A 23,866-nucleotide genomic window follows, 5' to 3' on the forward strand; every position below is an offset into this window, starting at 1 on the left:
GAGGACAAAGCGGGGGCCCAAGAAGAAATTGCCAACAGATCGGCCCCATCTACTCCAAACTGAAACCTTAATCAGTCGTTGGTCTCGCCTAAGATTCAGGAGCCGTATGTCTATCACATGCATGCTTAATCCCCTCACTGTATTACCCTCTACCACCTCTGCTGGGAGGCTGTTCCACTTATCTACCGCAGCCTCCAATTTATGCCATCCTCTGGACTCCATGGCAGAGCATTTTCATTACAAACAATGCGAATCGCCTTAAAAAATATTAATACGGATAGCTTGCAGGAAAATGTACTTGGCGTTGATCAACCTTGGCCGCTTCATTCCTTTCATTCTACATTGATTAGAATCTGCAAATTGCCAGGTTGGGTATAAAACGCTGGTTAATGGTTAAACAGGGGTTAAACTGAGCATTAATGTGTAGAGTGAGGTTTCTAACCTTCTGCCTCTGCTGTAGGTTGCTCATTGTGTCCGGCTGGAAGTCCAGCTTGTCCGTCCTGCACAGCTTCCAGTAAAGGATGACGATGATCACGGTGACCACCAGTACCGGGACCACCACGCCGACAATGATCCACAAGTTCTGCATCTGACGGTCGGGTTCAGGCACCTGGTTTAAGGCTGTAAAAGTGTGGGGGGGGGGTTGAATTAACCTTAAAAATTGGGAAAATGGATGTAGGCAAAATGTTGTGATGGGAATTTCTCAGGGTAAGCTCCTCCTCTTCTGGGGGTGTGGCTTCATTTAGAGGGCAAGACTGGCTGCGCTTATGGGTGGGGATAACATGACATAGATGTCAGTCGGTGACAAGTGGGTAGGGAGTAGGCAGGGAGGGGGCGGGATCTGGGCGGGGACATGTGACCTGACCCGGTGTCCAGGAGAAGAAAGGCTTCACCCTGAGCGTCTCGGTCAAAGTATGGTCATCCTATGTTAAAAAATACTTTTTTTTCGTAGATGTACACAGAATTCCAAGTGAGTTCTGTACGCAGAGGATACTCACGCCGCGCGACGACACCCTGCAGGCGGTAGCCCATGATGATGGCCGCCCGCTGGATGTTGACCTCGTTGATCAGATCTGAAGCCTTAGCCGCAGAAAGCCGTCCTCCGTACTGATCCTCTATAAAATAGATCAGCTGCACGGGGTCATCGGAGCCTTCCAGACGCGAGACGTTCACCACCTAAGACATCAAACACCCAAATAGTTTTCTGCTTAAAGTTAAAAGGCGGTTATTCTCTGAGAAGGTGGGAGATGGTCTTCCGCTCACCTGGACTGTATTGCCGCCGGCAAAACTTGCCCTTTTCCACCTGCGTTTCTGCATGGTGGCTTCGCCGATCAGTTGAGCCAATTTCCTCTCCATCTCTGCCTGAAATGCTTCATCCTGGAGATGCGGCTCCATCACTCCAAGCAGGACTACAGTCAGAAGAAAAAGAAAGTTACCAAAGCAACCAGACATCCATGAATGGAAACGAATGCGTTGTAGACTTCGGCTTTCTGGTTTTCCTATCCACAACCAATAAAGAGAGAACAAAACCAAATACAATGATGTCTCACTAACCTGTCTTGAGCCACGAGTCCTTCAGCGAAGGAGACACATTGAGCTGCGGGTAACGAGACGCTGAAAAAAAGACAGAAAAGGATAAAATTGTAACTGTGAACTGCGTAAGTAGACTGCATGAATGTCTAATGCTAGAGAATGTGTAAAGCCGCACATGTCCTCTCTAAAGCTATTACCGTACGTTACAATGACTAGAATGGGAGTTCTACTGAGCATGTGCAGGAAGTGTACTGAGGAATGCTTCCTGCTTTCAGTAGGGGGAGCTGTGGGAGGAGTTAAATAAGACAGAACTCCAATAACTTAAGAACGCCTGCACCGATTCGTTTGCAGCAAAATCCACACATCCCCCCGATTTCCCAGGTCATGCAAGACTCACGTTCTGCGATCTGCTTTACGGGAAACCCCAGGAAAAAGCTGAACTCCACGAGGCTCAGGTTCCTCAGTTGGTCACTAACTTCAGATCCGTTCAGATAACCGCCGCGTTCCTTAACGGTGTAGGAGATGGTGACCGGAGATCTCCGAAACACCTTCCAGGACGCACCGCTTGTAATATTCACTATCTGGGGAGAGGGATGACCTGATTATATTGTCTCCATTCATTGTAAAGCCCAACTGAGCACGAATGTGTGCAAACCATACGCTGTTGGTGGTCCAAGGGTGGTGAGATTGGCCTTCAATAGGAGTTTATTCTATATATCCACAATATGTTATGGTTTTAGCTTGGATTCCCATGAAAATTTCTTATAAAAAGGATTTTACTGACAATACCCTGGGATCTGCCATGTTTATAAAGATAAAATACATGAAAACACATTTCAAGCAGCCAATCAATGGAGCAAAATCTCAGACCACAGCTGTGGTTCTTCTGCAGCTTTTGGGGCTGCAGCTTCTCCCCAAGTTCTTTATTTAACAGGGTTGCATAAATCTCAGAGGCCATTTGACCACAGCTCCTAAAAATATTACTCCTGGTCCTAAAGTTTTTCCTTTTTTTCGAGTGATGTCTCTCTCTGGAAAATAAAGATGGCGGCTATTCACCTGCAGGGTAAAGTTATTGTCCTCCTGACGCCATCTCCGCACTTCGTACAGAGCAAGACTCAGCCCCCTCTGTATCTGCTCACTGAACGTACACAGCCGGATGTCGACGGACTGCGGGACAAACTGGAGAACTGGGGGGGAAAAATGCAAAATGCTCATGCGGGATACATGCCGGGATCTCCTGGAGAGATGAGGGAATGCAGTTTCTACATCGACAAAAGTACACAGTGGGGTATAAATGAGAATGTAATTTCTAGGTGCCATTTTAAGAGCCCACTAGCAGAACGCGACACCTCAATTTTTTGGGTAATGGAGCAAAATTGTTAAAAATAGACAAATCGCCAGCGACATGCCATTGGTTGCTATGGGGACTGCTCCACATTTAGAACTTTGAATTAAACTCTATCTACAATACACCCCGTCGGGAGCTTTTCTTACCGGTCTGGATGTGGTATCTTTGGTCCAGCGCCGTGCCGGTTGTCTGCAGGGAAAGGATGGGTGGATATCGGCCCTGGAGGAGACTACTGAGGCTCAAGGCGTTTTCAACAGCAAATGAAGTGTAGACAAAGGGCCCGGAGGTCACCATAAACGACAGCCTTGGGTATGGCGCATACACCTGCCGATGAAATAAAAAAACCCCAAAAACACGCACTTTAACAACGACTGGGAAAGGGTGTTTTGGTGTGTGACCTCTGCAGTCCATCGGGCACAGGGTGCCAATTAACAACCTTATTAACCCATTATTTCTGTTTTCTCCACCACCCCACACATGTGGGATTCTGAAGGGCAACAAGTGTATCCCCAGCATACCCTAAGGTATTTAAAAGCACTTAGAAAAATACATAAAATAAATGAGTTGTAGCATTAGATTTTGAGCAAAAATCATATAAAAAAACCAACAATTTATTTTCTCCGAAATGGGTTAAATAGTGAAGAATGACTATATGAACTTTAATTCTTAAATCACATTTTTCATAGAATTTTTTAAAAAAATTTTATTTAAAAAGGCACCCATTTAAAAAAAATGCTCAATTTTTTTTAAATATTTTTTAATAAAAATCTTAAAAATAAATTAATCTCACAGAACGGGGGAAAAAATGGACAGTGTACTATTTGCAATCTAAAATATATAAAATCCCATTAATAAATAATATTTTTTATTGTTTTATGGGAAATATTAAAAAAAAAAAATGTATACATCACAGCAGGAGAAGGGGAAATATTTGACATTGCACCATTTTTAAATAAAAAAATGAAAATACATGAAACTAGTAGTTAGTAAGATAAAAATGTCAATAAATCAGATGGCTCTGTATAAAAAAAAAAGAAGACATCACAAGGTGAATGTTTTTACAGAAAAAGCTCACAGTTTTAATAATAGCAACACATTTATTGCAACTGTGGGTGTGAGAAATGAGAAATCTCAGCGAACCATCAAAATACTTAACCCTCTGAGCAAATAAACCTTAGTTTACCTGCCAGTTTATTCTTTTTTCTTAAGGTGTATAGTATAAAAACAATATAGAAACTTTTAAGGACCCTTTTCACTGTCTATGGCAACCGCCTATCGGTGCCTGCTTTAAAAATGACATCACCGTAGCACAAATATTGCAACAAACGACCAAAAAATCCCATAAACCGATATTTATCATCATACATAGTATTCCTAACAGTGATACGTTGGTGCACAAGGCTATCCTTGTTTGTGTATTACACTCCATGACAACGCAACAAATTCTGTATTACCCACTAGAGATTTAATTTACCTCCTCTAACCAATCATTCTATAAATATAGAAACCCTTGAAGGGACAACCAAGCCTTGAAGACTTCATGTTGACAGGGAGTAATAATTATTAGTTATCAAACGCCGACGTGAAATAAGTCTTCTACGTTCCATGAAAAAAGTACGGCCCTTGAAGGGTTAATGTAATAACCTGCGTCATTTAATGGGAATTCTCATATTCTGAGGTTTTCACCTCTTTACAGAAGACAGTTGGGTTTACGTATAAAAAATGATTCTCGTGCAAAGTGTCCAAATCAGTGTTATCACCCTAGCAACCGACGGAACGTTGCTGCCGACAGAGCCATCCCAAACCCCGATGGATTTTACTTCTCTTCTGAAATGCAGGAGCGGGACATTTCTAACCTCAAAAAAAGGCGCCCTGGTTACGGAACACGGGTGATGATTTTTGGGCAGCAATGGAAAAGCGGTTTTATCACCATGGCAACCAATGTAACAGTCCAATCCCTTTGGGAAATTCCATTGGTTTCCATGTTGACGATTTACTTTTTTGCACCACTTTGCACTAGGATCAGACTTTAGACGCAAGGCCCTGATATTCTGACGCTTTGTGAATATTATTAACAGGCTCAAAATTTGAAGATGTCGGAACAAGTTCGATATGAGCTGTGAGAACGTGTTCTCGGTTGTCATTGTCGAGTGTTTGTCACCTAACATGGTCTCCAAAAGTCAACCTTTTGTTAAAGAAAAATATAAAATTTAGTGGAATACTAGATCGGCCATGTTTTAGGTCAAGCTCACCATGAAATGTCCCCGTCTGCTCGGGGCTTACTCACCTCAAGCTCTACGGATCGGTTAAACTGAATCGTTAGCAGATTCTTGATGGATTCTGTGAGATTCACAATATCTGTCCCCCGTAAGACAACTGAAATAATAAAATAGCCGGTAACTAAATATTTTATAGACAAGTATAGGCATTTTTTTTAATGTTCTATTGATTAATATCTACTTTTAAGCAACAGGGCCACTTTTGAGTGGGTAAACAAAAGAATGGCTCAGTCTTAATCACAAAGAGGGAGCCTCTGATTTAGCCTACGGAAGAAAGGATTTCATTCGTTAAACAGTACTTAGTACTGCCATAAACTGCCAGTTCTGTATAGAATGTCACCCAGATATTACAATGGAGTCTCCAATTGGTGTCCCCTACAATGATGTCCCCCAGGTCTGCTGTTATAAAATAAATAAATAAATATAAAATAAATAAAAAATAAAATTAAAATAAAACCCATTTTGAAGGCAATTCAAGCTGAGCTTAGTAGATGACTATAGAAAAATAGTTGGCTACCACTAATAAGGCACAGGCTGAGGTCTTGCAGTTACTACTTTATTCTTTAGTCGATGGCTATAATAAACTGAGTAGGGATTTTTAATCCTCCCTCACTGATTCTTGACCGTAAATGAGATAAACGAAAACAGCAAAAAAAAAAAAAAGTATTATAAAGCACAGTAGAATACTTTACCCGCAGTGACCAGATAGGGCTCGGGGTTGGTGATATCACACAGGAGAGGCGGTCTGGTGGTGGTTGGAGAAGTCAAAGCTGTGATGGCAGAAGGAGGTGTGATGGGCACGTGGGGTGTGGGAGATGCCGTGGTCGTGCTATAAGTGGTGCCGGTGGCTTTGGATGTTGTGGTACTCATTGTTGACACCGTGTTCTCTGTCCTGGTCGTTGACTCGGGAGGCAGAGTCGGAACAAAAGATGTAGCTACAACTAAGCTAGATTCCGTAGGGGAAGAGTATATGTTGGAGCTTGGACTGGGTTGCAAGCTTGTGGTGGGTTTCATGATTAAACTGAAAGATGTACTCAAAGTGGGAGTCAAACTTAGTGTGAGTGGCACACTCGGGGTGGATGGCAATTCTGCTGTAGATGTATCAAAATGATTCACTGGAGGAAAAAATGTACTTGCAGTCCCTAACGAAGTCATGATAACTGAAACCCCTGTTACGGGAGTGTTAGACACAACCAGGGATGTTTGAAGTGTCTCCTCGATCAAAGCACTGCTGGTATGATCAGAACCAATAGAGGAGGTGAGTGTCTCCGGTACGGCAGAAGAAGACAGTAAAGGCAGAAGTGGAGAGGTAGAACCTGTAGCATTTGAGGTATAGAGAACACCAGGATCCAACTGCAAGACAGACGTAGCCTCCAAAAGTTCAGAGGATTCCGAGAAGACACTTGAACTGTCACCTGTCCACTCAGTGCTGAGAAAGGGAGTCAGAGAGGAAAATGAGTTGGTGATGGAGGTCTGCCAAGGCATGTCTCCCGAGCCCTCAAAATTAATAGTTTCAGTGGTGGGTATAAAATCAGGCTCCAACACAGAGCTACTTAAAATAAAATCTGAAGTTGCAAGCACAGCAGACAAGCCCTGAGAAATATTTTTGGATAGTTCACTGTACCCTAAAGAAGTCAAAGGTGTGAGAGCTTCTTCAGATAATGAAGGCCACAGGCTGCTTGGCTCTACAGTTAAATCCACTGATAAAGTTGCAAAGTCGGAAATATTCACAGACTCTTCCGACGGAAGCCACGTTTGACTAAAATACACAACAGATTCTGTGGCCGCAAAAGCTGGAGCCTCCTTTGTGTTTGAGGGTTCAAAAAGGAAACTATCGAGAGCAGGGGTTGACACCGACATAGCCGTTGTGTCAAGGAACGGTTCTACGATGACAGAGGCTGTGGCAGAAAAGAAATGCTCAGTGAGTGAAGGCATAAAAATGGTAGAGTCTATCACAGAAAACATTGATGTCTCCAGTTCTACACTTTGGGACTGAAAGGAAGTGTCCATAGACGAGCCCTCAATAAGAGCGGAGTCCACAAGGCTTGTAAAATATGCAGACGAAACGAAATTGTCTAAATTCCAAGTAGATGATGGAACCACTGAACTCCAAGAGAAGACAGTGTCCAAGACTTGAGTGGTTGACTCCTCAAGAAACGTTGTGTCTGAGACTACAGTACTTTGGATACTCGGCCCTATTTGCCCTGAGGAAGTGGTGGATATCGTTTCCAAGTAACCTCTTGATGTCCACTCTGTGTGTTTTAATTCAGAAGTAACAATATTGGACAGTCCAATCATCTCATCATTGAGAGGTGTATGAGCAGTCCATGGGCTAGAATACAGTGTGAAGATAGCTTCCTTACTAGTAATCAGTGGAGTTCCTGACACGTCTGGCACAACGGAGGTGGGTACTTCGTATCCCGTAGAGCTGGATGGAAACGGAGCTATGTCCAGAGACAGATTAAGGCTGGTGGTTGACCCTAGCTCCACAGAGAGCCCCATGCTTGGAAATACACTATGCAATTCATTTTTGGTTAAAATGCTGGTGATATCCGCTGTGTTGGTGGCATCTACAGAATCTGTGATAACGTTCAGCGTAACAGGTGAAACCAGTGAAGATTCAAAGCTTGGACAAAAAAACGTAATGGCCCCTTCATCTGTGGAATGAAACTGAGAAGGTGTTGACGGTTGCGTGCTCAGCAAAGGTGTGTCCATCGAAGAACTCTCAGTTGTACAATACGTCGTTGACATTGGTAAAGCTTCTGTACTTAAATATATGTCAGAGTCATTGAGATATGAAACTTCTACGCTTGCTGAAGATGTAGGTGTTAAGATACTAGGTTTTATTTCTTGTGAAATGGTAGAAGGTTCCGCTTGACTTGCAGTGGAGGTTCCCGGGTACCAGACGCTTAGAATGCTTGTGTCCAATGGTTCGTGAGTCGTGACTGAGTCATATAAAACAGGAGAGACTGCCAAGGACGTAGATGGCTGTGCTATAAGTGAAGAGACCGTTGATTCTTCATTCATCGGGGCAGCTTTGCTTGACATTAGCCATGCTGTGGGTTCTACAGCTGGAATAGTACTTGAAAGAGGGGCAGAAATTGTTTCTGAGAGGTTTGGAACCTCTGGAATAATTGACACTGAAGATGTGGTAGCCTTATCGTTCCCAGTCATGACTGTGGGCTCCACGGCAAGCAATGAATTTAGAGGATCAGTGGTGATTCCAGAAGAAGTTAGAACCTCTGAAACAAGTGATTCTAAAGTCACTGTACAAGGCTCTTCTGGCCTGGTTGCAAGCGTGGGTTCTACAGCTTGAGCTGAGCTCAGAAAATGAGTAGACAATGATTCTGAAGGGTCTGGAGGATAGGACACCGTAAACGTCGTAGCAAGTTCTCCTGTCTCAGCTGTGGCCGTGGGTTCCGCACCTTGTATAGTAGTCTGATGTGGAGTAACTGTACCTAAAGGATATGGAACTTCAGAGGAAAGAGATGCTGGTTCTTCAGATAAATGTGGGTCTACAGCTTCTACAGAATTAAGAGGAAGGACAGTGATTGTGCCAGAGGGGTCTGGTGATAACGGAGACACAGAAAGACTTTCTTCTAGGTCTGAGGTGGTGTTGGTTAATGTTAAGTTTCCATTAGCTCGCAGAGAGAATGGACCAAAGGATGCAATGACTAAAGGGGAAAAAGAGAACATGTTGATCAGTTTCAAACTTCAGAATGAGACACAAAAACATTGGTATGGTTACTTGTTCAAAAAGACAAGATAGTCAATGTAAAATGACCTATGAATTTGATTACATTTACCAACATAGTTGGGTTTAGCACTAATATAAGCACATGAACTGTTTACTCAAGGAAAAACGGGATCGTAATCTTCTATTTTTGCTTAAAAAAATGAAATAAAAAATACATTTGGAGTATTTGGGCCATCTGAGAAGCCCTCAAACATCTTGCACTCAACCCGTTTAATCCAAATATTCAATCAGAATAAACAGGAGGGACGCAAGGTGTATCTTCCAAGGTGTGTGTATGTATGAGTGTGTGAGTATGTGCATCAACATGCAGCAGGTGTGAGGACAGGCTTGTGTGCGTTATACACAGTGTTGGCACTTGGGTCAAAACGGTTTGCCATCACCGGACCAATTAGCCATGCATCTAATCGCTTTCCATGGGGAATTATGGCAGCCGCTATCAACCCATTGCCTGTAGGCTCCTGCCTTACAAGGAGCAATTGTTTGAAATTATGAAATGGTAAACGTAGGGTACAAACATGGCATCTATATGCCAAAAGGCTACGTAAATCGAGAGATAGACTCACTTTAGATAAATCTGATGGGTCAAAGTTCCTGTAACATACGTCACCCATTCAGGATTCACTGTTAACATTTCCGTGCGTGCTACACATTATAGATGAAGAAGATACAGGGCGAGCATGGAGACATTGTTACAGAACGAGCAGGTTTGACTGATGAGTTCCCGATAGCGGAGTATAAAAGGGACAGCCTCATTAAAATTCAGACCGTGCTGTCTCTTAGTAACCAAGCCTTCCTCGAGGGACTTGCTCTCAGTCTCTAAGCCGCAGCACAAGCAAAAAAAAAACCGCGAGTTCTGCATCGCCTTGAAGAACAGCGCCAGCAATTAACTCAATGGACGTAATGAATAAAAGGTATCTTAAGTATTAAGGTTCGCCCCCGATCATCCTTTTACCCCCTCTCCATGTGCTGTTTAATACCGTTAACCCTTTGTTATTCTCACCATTCTAAAGCAGTACAAGATAGGACTATTCTCCAGTCCAATCGGATTTAAAGGAGGCTTGTTCCCTGAAATAAAATATTTAATCTATTTTATTGACTTAATATTTAAATCTTGCCTCTAGGATAAATTGTTCACGTGGGCTAGGCTGATATGAGATAGGCATATGGCTCCCGAATCTAAGATGAGACCAATGTGGGCCACAGGGGCCGATCTGCCGGCAAATTCCTATTTTTCTACGAGGACCCAAAATTTCTATAGTAAAGTAATTTTGTTAACTTTTAACATTTTTGTGTATTTGTGTTAGTGTGTGTGTCCGAGTTTTATGTAGTTATGTGATGCTCTACTTGTTATATCCTGTACAGCGCTACGGAATATGATGGCGCTATATCATTCGAATATAAGAAGAGTAATATTAAATTATATTTAATATATTGTCAACCATGTCAAATTGTTCTAGTGGGATACATTTAACCTGACATTATGTTACCATATATACCATATAGACGTAACTAGAATCAGAAACCTATAAAGTATATTTTTTTATATCCAGCCTAAAACTGGGCTAATAATAATTAATAATAATTAATAATAATGTGTTGATCAGACCTTCATAAACCCAATGATTTCCGCCTACCTTTTTTTTTTCACGTTACAAATCATTCATTGAAGCCAAGCAAGAAACCAGAAAGGGGCGACAGGTGGCAGGTGAGAGAGGATTTAATAATTAAATCCTCTTTGCGTCTCTCTGTCCGGAGAGCGTTACTGCCAAGAAGAAAGGTCTACGCAGGGAATGGACTCCCGGCCCGGAGACATGGACATGGTTAACTCTTCTGGGGCTGAAAGTGCATATGATTGTGAATCTCCATAAATTAACCCTATGGGGAGCAGTAGAACACTTACCCTTATTTCTGGCATTAAAAAAATAAGGAAAAAAGTAAAAAGTCAGTAGATCCAAGAAGTCAACTGAGAAGCCACCTGACAACCGTATGTATGAGAGCCAGTAAAATGGGTAAAAAAATAGAAAATGTGATATATTTCCTCTAAAACAAGAAATACTTAAATCTTTAATTATTAAACAATCGGGAGAGAGCATGGAATGTTAGGGATTCAGCAAAGTGCTTATAACCTAAGGAAACCAGCTTTGGCTGCCAAAGGGTTGATACTCAAGGAGGATACAGATGATCCAGGGGAATGAAGAGGAGGAAGGGAGACGGGATTTGTAATTCCACTCACTAGTGTCTGCCCGCTGAGCTTTTTTCATCTTTTTCCCCCCCACGCACCGGTCAGGCGTGTAGAGAGGTCCAAGGTTTCACTCAATCCCTTCATTCATCAGCAATTTCCCGTTTGCATTTCTCCATAAAGAACACACAACGGGCTCTGCTGCCAAATATATGGGTCCCACCCAAAAAAACACCACCTGGATTTCTTCATTGATACACAGGAATGTGTCGACGAACTGTAATATTTAGATTCTAAAAGCTGCTTTTTTTTTTTGGGACGAGAACGATCACAATATTTAATGCAGATCCATCGCCTTTGTTCATAAAGAAGGTGTTAAAAATATACGTAAGAAATTAAGGATTAAAGATGTTTAGAGATAAGGTGCATGCTGGGAAAATGTCATTAAAGTGCACTGAATAAAGTACAACATTGAAACTGAAAATATCTGACATATTAACGAACCATAAAAATCACCATTAACACATTATAAAGAACAATGTTACGCAGTTTGATGACCTTTTTTTTTTACTGACTGATCACACCTTGAATGGTCAGATCACTAATACCAACCACGTGTCCATCTTTGTGCCCCAAATCCCTATATCCCTTTTTTCTCCTTTGATATCCCTGTTTTCTAGAAGCTCAGAATGTTTGTTGGGTATGAGGGTATCACAGATTTCGGCAGCCCTAAATGTCACGAGAATGTGAATGAATGTCTCACTCATTCGGTTACAATGGGACCTCTGATCTCCCCAATTGCCCAATATGGAGGACTCTGCCGAGGCCTTTAAATTACAGATCGCCAGTGTATGACATCATACCCCAGCACAGCAGTGAGGAAGGTGGCGTGGCCCCGGAAAACACACCACTGCGTGAACCCAAAAAACCTTTGCGATGGCTACTAAAGGCCCTGTTTTAAGAACAAAATTCAGAAACTAAAAAAAATAATGAATGGGTTAATAATTATAAGGGTCTCAGGCGTACATCAGCAATATAACTACCCGTTGCTATTAGATAATGCAGCACTGCAGATTCCGAGCAGTCTAATCGTTTGTCTCCTAAGACCGGAGTCCTCTCGCTACGTGGATAGAATCGAAGCAGACGTACATCCATGCCGGCTGAGAGGAGAGGAAACGTCCGAGGCTGGGTATGAATTGAGTCTCTGTGAGCGAGTCCTTTGAAAGTCTACCCAAGGAAAAGCCGCCCGAAGTTTTAAGCCTTCGGCAAAGTGTTTCCGATCACCTCTGGCCACGAACGCCTTTAAGGTCAGGGGCGCTGAATATTGGTTTACAGGCATTTGTACTGCTGTGTAATTATGGACCATACAGCGCCCTGTAACTAAAATCCACAAGTACTACCTATATATATATATATATTTTTTGTTTTAACGTGGGTACAGAATGAGCTTTAACCCAGTAGCTACCCTCTTAATGTTTGATTTCTTCATGTATCCCATAGCAGCGAACTACATACGGCCCTTGAGGAAAGCATTTGGACAGCTCCTGGTTACATAACCTGCTACTGTCGGGTTTGGTTAAGTGCACATGAGCGGAACTGTGGATTCTAGAGCATTTCATCAAGAAAAGTGATCTCGTTCATAGAGAATTAAACGCTGACATCTTGAACATAGAATATTGAATCATTTTTCCTTTTTTATGTGAATCATGAGGTCCATCCTGGGTTCTAGACCAGGGGGTATCAACTTCTGGACCCCGGGGGTTTTAAGAAGTCTTCTCCTTACGGAACCCGTGTTCAGAGCGTTGGAAGACACAAAGCTGAATTCCCATGAATAAAGCACCTTATCTCATGATGATAGTTTTGTAACCAGGTCACACAGGTCCCTTGGAGGAATAATAAAGAGGCAATAACGCCTTTCTTTTAACCCCTGATATAATGTTTGCCCCACTCATGTCAGTGGGCGATAGGAATCTACTTTGCAGTACCCCATGCTCACCAATGCTTGGCCTACACCAGTCTCCTCTGACCCCTTTTGGATACACAATCTCTCACTTGTGTATATGGACTATATGTCACCACTACATTAACCCTTCATTTCCGAAGTCATAATTCACACACAAACACAGCGCCATCGTATTACACAGCGCTGTACAACGGGTTAATATTTTCTTTAAGTGAAGACAATAGTCATCGTGCATATGTTCATACATATTAGCCACATACTTGGTAAGGGTCCTTATGAAAACTATTACTTAGTCAGTAGGTACATATAATCCTGAAAGAGGTCACCTGTATTCAAGCAGGGATTACAGCTGTGATACAGCACAGACACCCTGAGAATCTGCCCATTGACATGGGGATTGGTGTACTAAAAACCCTAACACTCTGGGCAAGCCAACGTGTGAAAAGTGCCATAATTGAATACTTAGCTGCTGCAGAACCTCTTGGACAGCAGAGCCGCCAATAACTGCTCGACTCAACATTACAGAGCAGCCAACAAGAAGAAGTTATTCACCCGGTGAGGTTCTGCAGCAACTGCGGCTTAATCTAGATGACCCTTGGAGGGCTAAACATTTAACCCTTACCTAGCCACACCTTATTTAATTTGCAGCCTTATTTATTCCGCTTTTTAAGGCAAGACAGAAAAATTTCCCTGAGACGCTTCCTGGTTCTATTTGTAAATTAACCTGACCTGATTTTACTCCTGAACTCCAGAAACCAAATTTAATTACCACCGCAGGCAAAACAGCCAGACGTTTGCAAAATTTCAGATCTTTTAGAAAATTGAAGAATTCATAAATAAGGCATTTACAGCTCTGTTTTAAAAAAAAAAATAACAAAAATAATATTTATCTATATATCCCTCATTCCCATCAAAAAAAATGTCAGAAATACAGACAAAAAAAAAATAATGTTTTCTTTAAATATAAAATAATAAACATTTTTAGTGCGGAGAAGTGGATGATCCAATTGAATTTATGTTTCAATTGCTAAATATTTTCTGTTTCTGGGAATGTTTTCTTTTCCATGGAATTTCTGGTAATATTTAGGTGTGTAAATATACGCCTGTGCATTTGCTAAAGGAATGAAAGCCTGATTAATTATTAACCCTAGAATGCAAGTCTACAAAATAGCTTAGTTGTAAGAAGACTTGCCCTTCCATTAGTTGTTGTTAGTGAATAGAACATATTGGACGTTACGTATCAAGAGCTATTCCGGTGCGAGCTGGTAAAAGTGCAGGAATCAGCAGAAACACGCTATTCGTTTCTATAGCGATTAAGCTACTTTTACCCGTTTGAACCAGAATTGATCTTTAGACATAATCTCCTAACCTACACTTAAAGGGACTCTCCAGCCATCATATGTACGGTACTTTAATGCATAGGATGGCTGTGTGGCCCCTTTAAATTTTCGTGTTGTTACCCTTGCAAATGCACGGGGTGTTCTTTCCCCCACCCTCCCCATCCATATATATTTGCCCTTTTCCCAAGACCAAACTGATCTCGTCGCATGTGATACACTTACCCCAAGTCATTCGGGACTCGTGACGTTAATCATTTTTGAGTTGCAGGCGAGGACATGCACGTTCAATGCAAACTTGCATGCCCTCTCCTGTAACTCACAAAATTAACCCTCATATACACCATAAACTGACCTTTAAAAGTCGAAGGCAACTCACAAAGTAGTGAATATGAGAGAACGCATGTTAAAAGCCAGAAATTCCAATGCAGAAATAGAGGGGCGTAGTACTTTTTGCAGTTGTTGTGGGGCAACATATGTTAGGACGGCTTTATGCTCCTCAAATCAATTTCTGAATCTTCAGACTGAAGATTAGTCGCCTGATTTTTAAATAAATACAAATTTCAGACATACAACACACAGCTGGTATCGGTTATAACGTTACAGCACGGATATGCCAAATATAACAGCGGGAGAAATACAATATCAGGGGTATCACTAAAGAAAAAAATATATGAGCGCATTGCGGGGGGGGGGACAAAAGGGATTTTAAAAAGAAATAACTCACTATAAATGCAATGTTATTACTGTATACAGTGCGGGGGGTTATTACTGTATACAGCGCTGGGGGTTATATTACTGTATACAATGCTGAGAGTTTATTATTGTATACAGCGCTGGGGGTTATATTACTCTATACAGCGCTGGAGGTTATATTACTGTATACAGTGCTGGGGGGTTATATTACTGTATACAGCGCTGGGGGTTATATTACTGTATACAGAGCTGGGAGTTATTACTGTATACAGCGCTGGGGGTTATTATTGTATACAGCAATGAGGGGTTATTACTGTATACAGAGCTGGGGGTTATTACTGTATACAGCGCTGAGATTATGCCCAAGGACAATAAAAGGGACAGTAAAGTCTTCCCTCTCTTATTTTCTATACGCTTTTTTCTTTTTTTTTACTTTTTATGACTCCAACAGCTGTCCGTGTTACACTATAACTCTCACGCGTGTGGTCTGCAGAAAAATAAATAAATCTGGATTCTCACCCTGGATTTAGGAATTAATATAAATGTTGCACAGTCAGAGGCAAAAGACAAGGCGGCGGGAGATTTCCACTAATCCTTTCGTCTGTAAAACATTTTTATAAAAAAAAAAATCAAGGGGAAAGAATTTAAAAAAATACACTGTCCTTTTTCTGTGATGCTGATTCGTTTTTCCTCCCCAAGGCCGGCAGACATTACGTACAGGCCTCAGTGTGGGAACCTGAAACACTAAAAAGTAACAATTGAATAAATTAGCCCATCGCCGCTCTGAATAAACCCAGACAATGCTCGGACAATACATACTCCACGCGGAGGGGACTCAAAGGGGGTCTGGGGATTATTTCATTTTTTTACGGGAAGATAAAAATAGCAGAGCAGAGGCTGGAAGTTGGGAGCCTCCCAAATGTTTCATTCTTTGTTGTCGGCTTCTAGCTGTGGAATATATTACGTCTGCGCTCCGTTTGGGGCTCTCTGGCTCGAATCCTAAGGTTTGTTTCATCTTTCATGAATGAAAGCAGGAGTAAGGTCACTGTCAGCGTCTAATTGAAACCAGCCCGTGAAACAAAAGCCCCTGCCAACCCTTCCGAAGGGGGGGGGGGGACGAATGCAGTCATCCAGACACACACACACAACAGTCTCCTACTCAGATGAGACATTCCCAAAGCCAGCCATGGATACCGACAAAGCGTGAGGACAAACACTTATTAAGCTAAGGACTGAGAGGTATGACCAAGGGCAGCACCCTCAGCCATCCCCTCTCCGCTCTCCATCCTTTGACCGAGAACCAGAATATGGAGTCCAAGAGGACAATCTGCCAGTATGTCACAGCTGATATCCCTGCATGAATGCAGGTGACTCGATTAAGGTTTCCATAAGGGACGGTATTAGAGTCACTGGGGTGACACATTTGATGAGCTGCTACATAGAATATTCATCACGAGCCATTAAAGGGTTAATATTTAAAGAAACTCTGGTTCAGCTCATTTAGAAACTTCCCAGGTATGCATATGATAGATGAGAGATCCCTTTAAATGTGCATGGTGCCCCCCCCCCTTGTGAATGAAGAACCCCCCCAAGTAACAATGCGGGAAGGAGTCCATTGAGCCCCCTGTGCACATGCATGGAAAGGGCTCCTCTTGATTTCAATGGTAGATCTTTCCTGCTCCTGATTGGCTGCTTGAAGCCACCAATCAGTGGCAAGAATAATTGGACCATAGAGGAAGAGGGTAACTGCAGATGCTCCAGGGAGCGCAGCAGCTTGTCCCTAAGGTAATATTTTAAGCCACCAACCAGAGGCAAGAATTGTTGGACCATAGAAGAGGAGGCTCCGGGGAGCTCTGCAGCTGCAGCTTCTCCCTAAAGTTTTATTACGAGGACTTTATGGAACATTCTTCACTTCAAACATCAGGTGTCTATAAGATCCAACATATAAAGTTGCAAGAGAATAAAAAGTAACTCGATGTCCTAAACTGGACTTTATCTCCAGACGTCAGCCTGTTAGAACATTTGTTGTTGAACTGGGAGCTGGGAGTCGGCCAATAAACTCCAAGGAGGAGCCGATTCATCTCATTAAATCCTATAGAAAAAGGATCCATAGATTAAAAACTCAACATTTATCCGGAAAACCCAAAAATGATGCTTTTTTTTTTAAAGGGACAAAAGAAATGGCTCCGACGCCCCGAGGCTTCCCATGTCGGTTTCATGGGGGTGTCAAAGGGACGGTTTCACCTAATCTGCCCTCGGAATGTCCTTTATAAATACCCCCTTTGTTCTTACGACTCGGGCTGAGCTTAAAGAATCGTTAGACTTTTAAAATAACTGCCGGCTTCTATGTTTGCCGAGGGAGATTTCAGAAAGTTACGTGTGTTTCCTGCAGCTGCCGGTCCGACAGCTGGAGATAGCGGCGCGCGCCCCAGACACGGATCTTCTCTCGCTGTTTCCGCGGAAAGAGGGAATTTTTCACGCTGCATCTGTAATGAAATCACGTTTGGATGCCCCCGACTCTAGGTCAAAATGGTGTGAGACCACTCAGTGAATGTCAGCGTCCAAACGAGAAGGTGGTAGATAAGTGGAATGGTCTTCCAGCAGAGGGAATTTAAACATGCATCGGAATTGGCATATGGCTCCTGAATCGAAGACGAGACCAACGACACGACACACCAAGGGTTTTTGGTATGCCCCTCACTATCCCCTAAAGGGTTAATTAGGCACGTTACCCTAACGGTGGAAATCAAATCATTTAATTTGACATTCAGCGCATGATTTATTCACGTTTACACGGGATTCGCAGAGCGATCCCGGCGGGTGGTCCCATGCTGAGGGTCCTCGATGACTCTGTAAGTAGATTACGTGAGTTCTATTAATATATCCAGTGCTAGAGCGTAAGGAACGCGTTTCGCTGATCCCACTGAAAGGGTTAATGTCAGGTACACAGAGGTGTACATACCCGGTAACCTGCGCTATATCCGCTTGTGACCTCATCCCCAGGGGGGGCTGCCATGTAAACAGGACACGTTCCCCGGTGACCACTGATGATGGCGTCGTTAGGACTGTGTTGGTAAATACACATTAATAGCCGCTCACCCTAGAGGCCTGACTGAGCGCGCCGGCTAAACATCTATCGGCACGCTGGGGCAAAGGGAGAGAGCCAAGCAGCCAATAGCAGTGATTTATTTACCTTTGTGGCCTCCTAGGGCAGAGCCCCCTAGTCCCTTTTCCGCTCCATTTTCAGCGCCCCTGATACCCTCCACTTCAATGGTCAGTGCCCCAGGACCCTCCCCCTCAATGGTCAGCGCCCCAGGACCCTCCCCTTCATTGGTCAGTTCCCCCAGGACCCTCCCCTTCAATGGTCAGCGCCCCAGGACCCTCCCCTTCCATGGTCAGTTCCCCCAGGACCCTCCCCTTCAATGGTCGGCGCCCCAGGACCCTCCCCTTCAATGGTCAGTTCCCCCAGGACCCTCCCCTTCAATGGTCAGCGCCCCAGGACCCTCCCCTTCCATGGTCAGTTCCCCCAGGACCCTCCCCCTCCATGGTCAGTGCCCCCAGGACCCTCCCCCTTCATTGTCAGCATCTAAGGTACAATGATGTCATATCTCGGCGCACCATGTCTCAAATATACGGAGCCGGCACAACCTCCACAGAGTAAATAGCAACTCGAGATCTCACTGTGCAGAGAGACACAATGGGGGGGCTTCATCACCTGAGGGCCCCCCAGTTTTCTGCCAGGGGCACTGCTGCCCTAGACTTGGGCCTGGTTGACCTAGGCCGGGATTCGTTAATGCTAATGCAGCCAACTAGATGACCTCAAAAAGCTACAGGGACACTCGAACGCATTTCCAGAAAATGTCACCCATTTTCTAATCAAATTTTACAAAAAATCCAGAAACTCCGTAATATTTTCTCTCCAGAAACCCCCCCCCGATTCTCCCTAAAAGCTTTATAGGGTTAAATCCGCACGAGCTGCTGTCATTGTGTGACATCATCGGCGCAGACTAAAGGAACGCTCCTTCTATCTGAAAGCCTGGAGAGAATCGCGCGATGTCATATAAAAGGCAGCGCTGAGGTCGCCTGGAGGAGGGGGAGCGAGGGAGGCACTGTATGTGGGTATGATGTCATAGAACAGAAGGGGGGGGCACAGCACAGTTTGGCCGTGCAGACACGCGGGGAAGAAGAGACACACGAGGCTTCCCGCCAGCTTCATAATCACAACCATTCCGCGTTCCGACCGACTGCATGTTATTAAGAAATTACCTTTCATGTTCCATTTTAATGTTTACCGCGGAGTTATTTAAATAAAGTTTTGGGGGGGTTCTCTGGCGGCGATTGAGCCTTAATCACTACGCCTTTAGGATCAGTGCATACAGTTAAAGGTGCTGTTCCACTTAAAGGGGCCGTTTAATGTCCCCGACAGCCCCAGGAATGCCCTTTAAATGACTTAATACCCATATTAACTACTTCCCTGCTGCAGCAGCCCTCTTCCATAGTCTGACAATTCATGGTCCTCACAGAGGATGCAGTAACAACAGCCCTTGGGCATTTGCCCCGCTTGCCCGATGGCTACTCCAGGCCCGACGCTGTGTACAGGAAAGTCATTCTGGTACAAAGTTTTACACCAACCAATGAAAAGGTCCAGTGAGTCCAACCCCTTTCGCTCCATTGGTTGCTATGGTGATAAGACCATTTTTAAAGCCTTGCATCAGAAGTAACCCTTAATCTCTTTTTTACCCCACGGAGCGCTACTCACAGCCGGAACGAGGGCTCTTGGCGCCTGGGGGGCCGGGATGGAGCTTCTGCTGATGCCACATCAAGCTCAGCGTCAAGTACTGGTTAGCGGCTGATGGCCTTAAAGAGACAGGCCCACTTTAAATCAGCACGGCGGCACACTTTTACACTAGTGCACTTAAACCCACGTCTTAAAGCACCGGGGGCCGCTGCACAGTACCCGCACCGTGTACCCCGGTTTGCCACACGGCCAGTCCAGGCCTGAACACATAAGACGTCTCTGGGGTATTTCTGGACTACTACTTGGGGCAGTTATTAAAGCTGCCGATTCACTCGAACCAAACATTAACTAAACTCCCTGGGTGGGAGTAAACTGAGCAAACTTGTCATTTTACTATAAAATCACATAAAAAACAAAATTAAGACTTTTTTTCCTGTTTCAACCTATCAGTGAATCCTATTGTGTCACATGACAACTAAGCATTCCCTGAAATATTATGAATTGAAGAATGATTCCCAGGAAGAGTTTCATGAATTATTTTACTGTGTTTAACATCCGCAAAAGACCCCCATAAAGTACAAGTAATGACTAAAGCCCCCCAAAAGTTACATGAACGCCCAGAATGATCTGGTATCTACATTACAAGTAACAGCCCCTGTATCGAAAGGGTAAGCCTTTAAGGGTTAAATTAATATAGACTGTAAAATAATAGTAACAATGTATCAAACATGTAAACGCCACAAAGGTGGGTAACAATGTTTCCAATCCGATTCCGGATTTATACGCTTTATACCCCCTTTTCAGCCCTGACGAGGATAAAGACCAATTAGCTGTAATTATCCGATTATACCCCGGGGTAATAATTAGCCCGATTCCTCCTTATTGTAACGGGTGTAATAAATCGCTGGAATTGTTACATACACCAAGCAAGAATATTCCACGGATGTGATTTGCCAATGATCTGAATTATTACACATAAACATACAAACCAGCAGTTTTAACCATTTGAGTGCCATGTGTGATTTACCTTTTTTTTTTTAATGTATGACATATAGGGTGAGCCTCCAGATTACATGGCAGGCCTAAATATATAAGGGAATGTCTCCAAATGACACCAAAAATGCAAGAATCTAATTGAAAACCATATACCGGTATGTGTGTATATGTATGTATATATATGTATGTATATATGTATATATATATATATATATATATATATATATATATATATATAGTATACGTTGCATATAACACTATAGGAGACAGGCGGGTCAGATATATCTATAGATCTGTATAAGGGACTGGTGGGATATCTATAGGACAGACCTGACAGATGTTGCAGACTATAAACCCATCAGATATTCAAGAATGCAGCTGCTCTGCTGGGAATTTAATAGTTAATCAAATATGGACCAAGAGGGGGTTGGGGGGGTAATTAATAATGCTAATTAAAGGACCCACTGGAGATTACCGGGGCATTTTGATGATAGAAGCTGGAAAGGACTGGGTAAATGCCCCGCTGTGGGTTGTTGTATGGGGTATTTGTTTGCTGGGGGCATTTAAGGCTGTCTCCTGGGCATTTGCTCCTGGTGCACGGGGTAGTTTTTTTTTTTCCTCCCCTGCAGCTGGATGCTGCTTTGTCTGTCACTACCCCGGGGGCATCTAACGGTCCACCTGCAATACCGGGGTAATCGATTTGCAACGAGCCAACCTAGGGGTGCGGTGCAGAATTCTGCCCCCACACAGGGTAATTCGCGGGGCATCCAGGCCTCCTCTGACTAGGGTCAGTTACTGCTTTCTCACTGTGCACCCTGGGGGCAAATGCTGTCTTATATACCCCTGGCTGAACTGCACGCATGTTGTATCTACCCCAGCTAGGCTACTGCATGCGTTATCTGCCCCCACCTAGAATGCACGCATGCTCAAGCTACCCCCACCCTCCGTTAAATACCCAGCGCCGGGGTATCTAGGCAGTGCTGGATGTGCCCCCCGTTCTGTACCTACCTTCCGCCTCCCCAGACTGCAGCAGAAGCCCGATCCCCAGCAGGAGGAGGGTGCAGACGGCCGGAGCTCGGCTCACACCCCGCTCCATGTCCCCTGTCCTGGAGTTACCGGGGAGGAGAGGGCGGCATCCCGGGGCCGGCCCTGCGCACCGAGCCGCAGCGGCAGCAGCTTCCCCTCCGCTTAGAGCCTGGAGACCTCGAGGAGGGAAGGCGCACCACCTAGCGGCCGGCCGGGATACTGCAGCAGGGAGACAAAGCACAGCCGGTAGGGGGGCTCTGAGCCCCCTAATACTACTGGTCAGGGTAACAGGCATGATTTTGTATATGGTATGGTAATGGGGGGGGTATATACGGATTTTATTAACTAACAGCTTATAAAACAACAAATAAACAAAAAATGGGAATCAAAGGGTTAATGCCACCCTGGTACATATTTCTTTTTTTTTTCTGGGGGCCTGGGGGCTCTGTCACCAGATAATCAGACGGTGGGGGGCCACTTTGTTTCTCTGGCATCAAACAGTGAGGGGGTCCTAAGCGGTAGCCAAGGCGGTTACTTTTACACATATTCGTGATTCATAAATTATATTTATCATTCTTAATTCATACATTTATACTTACATCATTTTAACTGAATGAGTGCTGGATGTAAAGACTGGAACGACAGATTGGCCCCATTCGGCCCCCGTCTTGTCTGCCCGTTTCTCCTGCTATAAAGACTCAAACTTTAATCAGTCTTTGATCAGGAGACGTATGTCTATCCCATGCATGTTTAATACCCTCACTGTATTATCTCTACCACTTCTGCTGGGAAGCTGTTTCACTTATCTACCACCCTTTCAGTATAGTAAAACATCCTTACCTTACATCTTAATTGCAAACCTTCCAGAGTTCCTAAAAAGGAAAAAAAAATGTTAAAAGAATAGGGTTTTTTATCTATAAACCCATTCCCTGCTGTTTTTATACACATTGTTGGTGCTTTTAGGGCTGTAGAACCCCGTGATACCCCCATACCCAGCTCCTAGAAAAGAGGGTCATCTGGGGAAGAAAGAGGGGATTTGGGGCCCAGAGAGGGACTGGTCTTAAAAAAGTGTGATATTTGGGTGTTACAAAACATTCTTTTTGCCCAAATTTTTGTGTACCGGCCAGCTATCCCAAGTCTCCCCTTTAATTGAGACCTTTGGCTCGCGGGCTTCCTATAAGACGCCAGACTCTGGCCGGGATATCCTGTTAATGTTTTATAATATCGGGTTATATTATGTTACCTTCGCCAGCAGATCCTGCATTATTAATGGATCCAGCCGCAGAGGAAGGTGAGACCAGAATCATTCATCTGTGCCAAGCACAAATTACCCCCTGTGGGGCGGTTTCAGCACTGACCGCTAATTACCCGTCACACCGCGCGGGGGGGGGACACGCAGAATCATTAACCCCTGCTGTCAAGAAGATTCCCCGTCTCGTTATCTTTTATGCTTACGTGTAGTTTTGTGCCACAAGGGTCACAACTGCCACCATTTCTTTTACTTGTATCAAAACTATACGTTTTTCACAAATATTGTGTTGATTCTGCCCCATAATATGTTTTCAGGCTGCTGCCTATTAGCATTCTCGCTCTGCTATCTGAGTTCAATCTACTAGTGGGAAACAATAGAATGGCTCAGTCTAAATCACCCAGCCGGACACTCTGACTAATGAAAGTCTACGGAAGAATTTGAAGTTTCCCGTTTCTTTCCTCATCCCCTTCACGACGTCCCAAGATTCCATAAATGAAAACCGTTAGAAGAGCCCGATGGACTCTCCAATAACTCAACCCTAATCCGAGATAAATAAATATAAACTTTCTCTCGTAACCCAGTGGGTGACTTCCAGCCACGTTCCTCGTACATTTCCCACCCTCCCCAAGAGCAGCAAGTCACAATGTCCAGTGGAGATGTGGAATCTCGCAGCCCCAGTAGCATCCTCGTCAAGGAGATCCGATTAACAATTCATCAGAGCCAGACCTGGTGCTACCGAGAAACACAATAAAAAATACATGG

General features: G+C 43.8%; 1 protein-coding gene across 2 annotated transcripts in view; it reads right to left on the reverse strand.

The window, feature by feature from the left end:
- KIAA1549 (KIAA1549 ortholog) overlaps window positions 1-21,994 on the reverse strand; it is a 29,264-nt gene extending 7,270 nt beyond the window's left edge. For both annotated transcript variants that reach the window (XM_053465258.1, XM_053465256.1), the window contains exons 1-10: window positions 21,835-21,994; window positions 5,853-8,834; window positions 5,169-5,257; window positions 3,028-3,205; window positions 2,590-2,720; window positions 1,931-2,114; window positions 1,555-1,614; window positions 1,264-1,409; window positions 999-1,176; window positions 443-621 (exon numbers count right to left, since the gene is read on the reverse strand). In XM_053465258.1, the coding sequence (XP_053321233.1) occupies window positions 443-621; window positions 999-1,176; window positions 1,264-1,409; window positions 1,555-1,614; window positions 1,931-2,114; window positions 2,590-2,720; window positions 3,028-3,205; window positions 5,169-5,257; window positions 5,853-8,834; window positions 21,835-21,922 (4,215 nt within the window). In that variant the 5' untranslated portion in view covers window positions 21,923-21,994. The remainder of the gene's footprint in view (window positions 1-442; window positions 622-998; window positions 1,177-1,263; window positions 1,410-1,554; window positions 1,615-1,930; window positions 2,115-2,589; window positions 2,721-3,027; window positions 3,206-5,168; window positions 5,258-5,852; window positions 8,835-21,834) is intronic.
- Window positions 21,995-23,866: the final 1,872 nt, after the last annotated feature.

The sequence above is a fragment of the Spea bombifrons genome, chromosome 4, assembly GCF_027358695.1.
Source record: "Spea bombifrons isolate aSpeBom1 chromosome 4, aSpeBom1.2.pri, whole genome shotgun sequence".
NCBI classification, from domain to species: Eukaryota; Metazoa; Chordata; class Amphibia; order Anura; family Pelobatidae; genus Spea; species Spea bombifrons.